Genomic DNA, 9489 nt, shown 5'->3' with positions numbered 1-9489 from the left:
TTTTTTTTCTTTCACTTCATTTTCTATTATATTTTTCTCACTAATCAAACGGGCCCTTAAAGATGTTCAATTGAACTATTTTTTTGGGAGTGACTCGAATATGATTGATTTGAAATTACTGAATGCATGGCTTGTGTTGTTGTATGGACCCCGAAGTAGACCTCACTGACTATTTGTGCAAGTAGGCTTCTAATTAGTTTTGAATGAGTGCTGTTACAGGTACATACACTCACGTGTATACACCGCGTACATACGCATTTTGGACCCGTCTCGAGTCCTATTAGAAAAAACCGAGCCGCTCATTTTGTTCAAAATAGTTTGTTTGAAGTCCCTGTAAAAATTCAACTCAACTTGATATCGATAACTATATATGTTTGTGAAACAGCCAATTTTTATAGGTTTTGAAACGGGTCCAAAATGCATATGTACTCATAGACTTTCCGATTTTGAATGTTGTAGTTTTGTGTTGACTGACTTCACAAACTTATATACACAATATAGTACATTAAGATCCCCTTCAATCAAGGAAATCACTATCTCGTAATTCTATATAGTATGATGCAATCATATCTCCTAATGCTAGGATACAATTAATGATTAAATATTAATGTAGATATGCAGAGATCAAAGAATCTTTTGAATGGAGACTAGAATTTGAATTTCCAAATTTGGATGGAGACCCCACGGAATTGAGACTCAGTTCTGGAAATAGATCCCACTTTACCCACTTATTTAACGGAAATGATACTCACACAACCGTTGTGTGTGTTGTGTAATCAATTCTGACTATTCAGATGTGTTTAGACGCTCAAGATTTTAAAAGAACTCTTCCAATGAAAAGTTTAACTCTTCCAAGCAAAAGTTTGAACAAATCTTGACCATTTATTACAATAATGGACGGATGGATATTATAGCGATAGCATAGGATATTACAATAACTTTCATATGAGATCAATATTGACTATTTATTTAATTAAAGTTAATGAGAAGAAGAATTGAAGAATATTATAGCGGAAAGTGTTAGATATAAAAAAAAAAAAAAAGTAGACAAAGTTGGCTGTAGTTTTGGCGAAGACAATCGGAGGTCCAGCGATAGCATAGGTCGCTGGGGTCGGGTATTGCTGGTCGGAGGGCTGTTTCTGCTAGGGTATGGTCAGCCAATGGCAAATCTGACGAATAACCACATAAATGATCCGAGAAAGTTAGATGATTGGATCAAATATTAAAAAGATAGTATTATGTGACTAAGGTCAAACTACAATTAATAACCCTTTTTGGATATATGATATACACTCCATAACATTTATCAAAAAATGACATAACATTCACCACAAAGAGACGTAACATTTTACCACAAAGAGGCTTAGCACAATATCATTTGTGCTACATTTTCTAAAGATTAATAAAAGGAGGCCAAACGAGGCCATCTCCAAGCATTTCTGGAGACCGAAAGAGCATTAATTTTGACCGTCTATTTGCAAAAAGGGCGAGATTAGGGCGTCACAGGTATGATAAGATCACATGAGGAGTTTTACAACCTACCCATGGGTTGCCCCAGTGGTAAAGGCAAATCTGTGTCATGGCAGGATTCGATTTTCCCTGTAAGCAAACCAGAATTTAAGTGGGGGGTCATGGCGGTGAATCGTTGTGTTAGTCTTCCCTGAGGATTTAGTCGAGATGCGTGTAAGCTGGCCCGGACACTTCAATTACCTAAAAAAGAGGAAAGAATGGAGAATGGCCAAAACTTTATTCCATTGTGAAATAGAAAAATGTTCAAAATATGCAAGCTATTATTACATCTTAATTATTTCACAGCATGGGGATGATGGTGGCCAACAAGGAAAACATGCAGACAGTGAAGATTGCAGCTAGCATGATCTTCATCCCTCTTTGATTAGCTTCCAACATCATGACCCTCACTACAACACGGAAGGCCTATTGCGAGGAAATATGGCGAGGAAAATAGATTTCGTCGCTAAAAGTACACAATCTGCGAGGAAATTCAATTTCGTCGTTAAAAAGTTACATTTAGCGAGAAAATTTAATTTCCTCGCCAAAAAGTTACATTTAGCGAGGAAATTATTATTTCCTCGCCAAATGTAAGCCTTTCGCGAGGAAATCTGCTTTCCTTGCTAAATGTAGCCTTTTGGCGGGAAAATATTTTGTCACATTTTTTAGGACTCATTAAATTTTTTATATGTAAGTCATTATTAATTATGTTCATGTATCTTTAATATTACAATGGTAGAAGAATTTTCAAGTGAGGGATCCCTCATTTTGTTAAAATAAGGGACTTTCATTTCCCGATCAAATTTTGAAAATCCGAACCGTTCAATGTGTGCAGAACGTAATTTTAAGGGTCCCCGCGAGAAATCAGCAAAAAAAATGACCGGGAAGGGCGTCATCCGAGCAGTTTTTTTTGAACCGTTCAATGAAAACTACTCGGATGAAGCCCTTCCCGGTCTTTTTTTTTTGCTGATTTCTCACGGGGACCCTTAAAATCACGTTCTAATCACTTTGAGCGGCTCGGATCATCGAAATTCGATCGGGAAGGCGAGTCCCGCATTTTAATAAAATGAGGGATCCCTCACCGGAACCTAACTCTACAATGGTAAGGGATAATCAACTACATAGTTCAATATCATTAGCAAATTTATTAAAATAAAAAAGTAAAACGGAAAAAAATAGTTTCCTCGCCAATCGCATTGAATTGATGAAATAAAAAATATGTTTCTCACGAATTATATGAATTCACTTTTCCCCAACTGAAATTAATTGTTAACAACGTCAGTATGCTCAAATTGTACTAAAATTTATTGTTTGAATACAAACATTTTTAAGGACATGCTAAAAAAAAGTTCATCCCATAGTTATTGTCAACCAATCAGTGCAAATGATCAGTTGATCAAGAAAAGAGGTCCTTTCGCAAGCGACGCACTGTTGCTCGCTCTTCAACTAAATCCAAGTACAAGGCTATTGCGAATGTGGCCGCCAAATTAACTTGGGTTCAGTCACTCCTCTTCGAACTTGGTCTTTATATCTCTGCCACTCCATTTTTGTGGTGTGATAATATTGGTGCAACATATCTTACAACCAATGCCGTCTTCCATGCCCGCACAAAGCATGTTGAAATTGATTAGAATTCGGAAATCCTATGTGTACCGACCAAAAGTGTAGGGAAACCGTACCGACCGGCGCGCGCGGCCGTCTCCGGCCACCGGACGGCCGATCCGAGCTGTCCAAAATTTTTTTAAAAAAAAACCGAGCGGCCCGACGCGGGAATCAACGGCATTGTTTGGTCTTGTGTCAGTATCCATGCTTCTTAGTTGACCATTGGTCAGGAAATAGGAAATCATGTTAAGTATGATTTAAGCTCCTAAGAATTCTCGACAATAATGCCAAGTTCTTCACAAATGCAATTTGATCATAATTTTAAACTAGAAGCTACAAAAGGCATTTAATGCTGAAACCATAACTTACAATTGGATGAGCATCACACCAAGCTTGGAATGTCCTATTAGGATTGCTTTTGTCAAAGGGATCTCCATGTAAGAAGTCTGGAACCACCACAAGGTAACCAGGTAACCAGCAGCTGCACACTTGTCAGCAAGCAACCTGCATTGGTGGAAGTTCATGATTAGTTTGCAGAAGGGAATGAATTACTTGCAATGGTGACCGTCCATAGTTGGACCCATCACCGCCATGAATGGGGTTGCATAGTTGGATTCCAAAAGCAAACGATCATATTTCCCCAAAGAACAACAAAGAATCATCCAAATTATACACGTACATTTAAACACCAATATGCGCAACCACTGGTCTGGGACTTAAAAAAATAGAGATAGCAACTACGCTAATGTGTAAGTCTTTGAAAGTCAAATTCCTCTGCTGAACCTTCCTTCTTTGAGGCCCTTTTTAGGTTCTAAAAGATCCATTACATATAGTGACATTGATAACAAAGAGAGCAACTAAACAAACGAGAGCATAATTAAACACAATTGACTAACAAGGCTACCTATTAGTCTAGTAGTTTATAGAATCAAATAGTCATCTGTTTTACTAATCAAAAGCCATAAGTCAAGTTGATGATCAAGTTACATTTAGTGCCACAATGCTATGATTACGTCGAGAGATTATGACCACCACATGATAAAAAGTAGCTGGCTCACTCTTGGACATTCATGAGAGAGCAAAAGCAACTTATGCATTTTTTGGTGCAAGCTTGAGTATACCATTCCCTATTGACAAATTGTTTTTGTCTAAGCAAGAAAGACTTGGTTAAAATTTACCAATGCGGAAGAATACATTGTCAGGAATAACGAAAAGCAGCAATATTTTTAAGGTATATCACACATTTGTTGACATTATCTTCAAAAAAAAAAAAACTAAAACCAGAACAATCCTATCGCAACATTGGATGATTAAATAACCATCAGAAGAAACAAACCAGTCAAGAAATTGTGAACTAAAACAACTCATATTGTAGCCCCAAAAGTTACTTCAATAGTGTACAAACCAGTCAAGAAATTGCGAACTAAAACAACTCAGTACGGAGTTATAAACCAAGTTGAAAATTGACAGTACCTCAAATTTGGAGCCTCGTATCCTGCAGGATCAAAGATAGATGTAATTAGATATGAGAATGACGGCCGTGAGGATAGCAAGAGATATACCATGCTAAATTTTTTAACAAGAAAGGATCTACAGTCTTTTGGCTATCACGGAACACGATGTCCTTGACAGAGAAAACAGAGAAATGTAGAAGACCCCAATTGATTGCGACTTAATGCTTTGTTTGGTTTTGGATAAAGGAATGATCTAAAAATTGTAAGGGAGACAAGGACACCAAAGAATTATGTGGTCCAGTGCCAAGATCTAAACCCACCAGTCACTACTAAAGGACAAGCACAATAAACAAGCACATTACAGGATTAAATCAAATCCCACCGTTTTACTGTACACACAAACATGGATACCACAAATCAAGTCTCCAAACATGGGAGGCTAATCTTCAACGTGTTTTGGAAAGAGAATGAACAGAAATACGAGGAAAGCTTGGTTTTGTTTTGTTATTGAGGTGATGAAGTAGAGATCCCCAGAAGTTTCTTTTTTTTTGAGATATTTTTGTTCCTGATCTTCCCCCAAACCAAATACAATATACAAACCAGGTAACATTAAATTTGCAATACAGACATCTGAACAAGAAGTAGAGAGATAGAGAGGTGGGAAATTTCCCAACACTACTGAATCATAGGCAAGATGTTGAGATCATCAAAAAAGAAAGAATAGTAGAGTTTGTCCTATAACTAAACAACACCATTAAACACGACTTATTTTGATATTTTTGGCGTTTAGAGCAGTCTATAAGCTCTGCTCATCTATTGGTTTCTCATGGTTCCGTCGGGCTTCTTTTTTTTTTTAATCGGCAAATGATAGTATTGTTAAAATAGTTAGATTAACTCCTTAGAGAAGGAGTTGAACTCATGTCCTTCTTTCTCTTTTGTACGAGTACATGGTATAATTCCCTTGATGCCTTTTCACTAAATTTACAATACTCTATCATTTAGTACCCATTGCCATCAAATTTAACCAAAAAGACTTCATAGGAATCCATATGAAGAAGCACCCAGATCACATAAAGAAGGAAGAAGAAAACCCCATGATTTCAGATGGGAAATTACAAAAAAAATAAATCAGTAACCTACTTTGATACCAACAAATATGAAATGTGTATCATGTTAAGTACCAATTGCCACTAAAAAGACTCGACTGGAAACCAATTGAAGTAGCACCCAGATCATAAAGTCAACAAAAAAATCACATAATTTGAGATGGGAAAGTACCATTTAGTACTAATTGCCATCGCCAAAAAGACTAGATCGGCAACCAGTTGAATAAACACCCAGATCATAAATTCAAGAAAAAAAATGATATATGATTTGAGATGGGCAAGTACCAAAAACATCGGAGACGAGGAGGATAGCGAGCTTGGAATCAGAGGGACCAGAAATATAGTTTTTAAGGCCACCAAATTCCTCCACGTGTCCTGCTCCGCAGGTTGAGCTTAGGGTTGGAGCATTGGCACAACACTGCGCATTTGCCATATTTCCAAGAACAATTGCAACCGATGATGAGAGAGAGAGAGAGAGAGAGAGAGAGAGAGAGAGAGAGAGAGAGAGAGGATGGATACGTTACTGGGAGTGTGATATGAGTGTGTACATATAGTGCGCGAGAGATAACGGATATACTAATAGTCAGAGACTCAGAGCAGGGGAAGAGAGGAGTAAAAATCATAAAACTTGACGTCATCGATGACGCCATCCATCGCACCGGCCATTTTATTTTATTTTTTTGGAAAAACATAGTAGGAGGTTATTCCCGTGACCAAACAGAATGACACTTCGGCGGGCCGCAGGGAACCGACAACACTCACGGAAACAACGACAAACAGCCATGAGGAAGAATGCGCGCTTATGAGATTACCTATGTGGGCTATAGAGAATAAATTCTTTATACCATCGGTACAAATATTTATTTTTTTCAAATCAATTGCATTGCGATACGTGTCAAAATAGTGATCTCAATTAATAAAATATGGTGACGTGGCGTAATGCAATTGATTTAGAGAAAATAAATGTTTACACATTTATTCTCGTGGACTATAACCTCCTAACGAATTAGTCTGACTCCAAGAATCAAATTTACACCTTCAAGATGGAAGCAAACCCTCTAGCTAGTGAAGACAACCCACGTTGCCCATTGATAAAAGTAGGCTTTTTGCTTGCCACATGTTGCTAGCTCGGGCCCATTTTTGGTCCGCTCCAATGGTCGACCTAGTTTGTAGTGTAAAAATCGTTGATAAGAACAATCAGAGACAAAACCAAGTTAATCGGATACCGATCAATACTTGGCAAAGCATATCTATCCTATTCCTATAAAAATAGATCGAGTGCACCAGATCATAACTTGAAGAAACCGTTTTCTAAAAAATAAATGTGCTCTATTCAAATATTGATCACTATTCGACCAACTTGATTATTGTGGTTGATTAGTTTTATACATGAACAAGTCCGATCATAAGTAAGTCGAAAAATTACTCGAGTACACCCCATGAAGTCGAATGACCAACCTGAGGGAAGCATCCCTTTTTCTGCTTAATGAAAGCTGCAAAATGAAGGGAAATTTTCAAAAATATCCTGAACTTTCACCCAATTGTTTTATACTTATATATACTATAAACATCTGAATTTATTCAAATTTTAATCAGACACTTGATTTTGTCAAAAAAAAAAAAAGAAGCTCAATTCGACGGACGCGGGGGCTCTGCTGCCCAGGGGTGGGCAGCAGCCCCTGCCCACACTCACACACACTCACACACGGCACCGTTTCGTTAAAGAAAAAAAAAAAATTCTTCCGCTTGCAATCCTAAGGAGCAGAAACGTGATTATGAGAGCCTTAGAGTTAAAATTTAATTATGTCTCTTTAGAATAATATGATCAGAATAATATGATCTTCACGTCAATTCAAACGGATTGAAAATTGGAGCACTTAATTTTTTAATCATATTTTTTAATATATAAACGGTCTAAAAAATTAAATTAAGTGTGCCACTTTTTAATTCGTTTGAACAAATACGAATATCTTATTATTCTAATCATATTATTTTAAAGAGATATAATTAACTTTTGTCTATAAGACTCTCATAATCACGTTTCTGATCTACAGGATCCTAAATAAAGAGCAGATACTTAATTATGAGAGTCCTAGAGACAAAAATTAATTATATCTCTTTAAAATAATATGATTAGAATAATAAGATATTCGTACTTGTTCAAACGAATTAAAAAGTGGCACACTTAATTTTTTAGACCGTTTATATATTAAAAAATATGATTAAAAAATTAAGTGCTCCAATTTTCAATCCGTTTGAATTGACGTGAAGATCTTATTATTCTGATCATATTATTCTAAAGAGACATAATTAAATTTTAACTCTAAGGCTCTCATAATCACGTTTCTGCTCTTTAGGATTGCAAGCGGAAGAGGTTTTTTTTTTTCTTTAACGAAACGGTGCCGTATGTGAGTGTGTGTGAGTGTGGGCAGCAGCCCCTGGGCAGCAGAGCCCCCGCGTCCCAATTCGACCCCCGACATCAATTTTCTCTGTTTTAAAAAAAGGACTTGACAGGTGGCAGCTTTTTCTTGGTTTTCCGGTGCTGAGGTTTGCTGCTAGGATTGAATGCAACGCTGCTATGGGCACAGACCCGAGAGTCCCAAATCGGTTTTGGACTCCTTTTGGGCACAAAAGTATGATCGGAATCGTTCATTTTGTTTAGAAAAAACTAATCATAAGAATGGTAAAATAATTTTCATTTAAAGAAAGTACGCCAACAAAATAATTTTCAGTGGAGATCCTTCAACTTTTTAAATTTTTTAGCTATAAGAGCAAAACATGTTGTTTACCAATTTTTCTCTCGATCGAAATCGATAGAGATTTCGGGAAACGAAGCCAACAACAAAAATAATGGCGAATGCGGCTATGTCTCTACAAGACGGATCCATGGTTCCACGCCGTATTTCAGGACTTCACCGGAAGAGAAATGGCAGTCGAGTCAAATGTGAAATTGATGATAAGAAAGAAGGAGAATGGAAGAGATTCTTCCATCAATCTTCAACGATTGATCTATCGTCGTGAGCGATACATTGAAGATCCTAAGTTAAGCTTAGAATTTGAAATTTTACTCCTACTCCTAATTATAACCCGAATGGGTTAGTAGTGCCAAAAATTAAGACAAATAAAGATAGACTTTGATTTGTTGGAGAGAGATTACAATGAAGTCTTAAAAGACTATTTATAGAAAACAACAAACGTAGGAAATAACTTTATAACTTCTCCACTAGCCTTCATTCAATCATTTCCTTCCACTTGTCAAAATAGCTTCTCACTTGCCTTCAAATGCGTAGGAGCATGACAAGTATCCTTTTAACTTCTACATGTGTAGGAGCAAGCCAAGTGTCCTGCATGCAAATAACAATAATAAAGAAATACTAATACTAGTTCTAATATTAATACGAATACTTAATAATAATAAAATAGAAAGCATTCTCATAATTGCCACATTTCGATCGATCATCGATAGCGATGAAATATGATGTAAACACATGTTTAGGCACTTTCAGGGGAGATCATTCAACTTTTTTATTTTTGGAAGCCTCCATTTTGTTTAAGATTCCTAAAAATAATTAGCTCATTCTGTGTTTTTTTTTAAATGTTTACGAAACATCCAATTTTGTTTTAGAATTCAAGTCTACAAGTTTTCCTCTCTTTTTTTCTTTGGGTTTGTTTGGCTCTGAAATGGCTCAATGGTTGAGTGTGGGCGTACCAAGACTTGTTGTGTCTAACGTAAGGATTGGGCGTTCCTTTTTTGACTTCGTAAATTTACGGCGAATGTGCTGCAAACCTAAGGGCTAGATTGCAGTGATGGTTTGTGG

The 9489-nt window shown here is 36.7% G+C and overlaps 1 protein-coding gene across 1 annotated transcript; it reads right to left on the bottom strand.

Moving 5' to 3' along the window:
• Positions 1–862: 862 nt before the first annotated feature.
• LOC131324479 (endo-1,3;1,4-beta-D-glucanase-like) lies at positions 863–6255 on the bottom strand. Its single transcript, XM_058356454.1, has 4 exons — positions 5957–6255; positions 4585–4606; positions 3481–3615; positions 863–1710 (listed from the first exon to the last, which is right to left on the bottom strand). Exons 1-4 carry the CDS (start codon positions 6102–6104, stop codon positions 1707–1709), a joined length of 309 nt encoding a protein of 102 aa, XP_058212437.1. The 5' UTR covers positions 6105–6255; the 3' UTR covers positions 863–1706.
• Positions 6256–9489: the final 3234 nt, after the last annotated feature.

This window comes from Rhododendron vialii, chromosome 4a (genome assembly GCF_030253575.1).
Source record: "Rhododendron vialii isolate Sample 1 chromosome 4a, ASM3025357v1".
In the NCBI taxonomy this organism is placed as follows: domain Eukaryota; kingdom Viridiplantae; phylum Streptophyta; class Magnoliopsida; order Ericales; family Ericaceae; genus Rhododendron; species Rhododendron vialii.
This window is presented reverse-complemented; position numbering and strand designations above follow the sequence as displayed.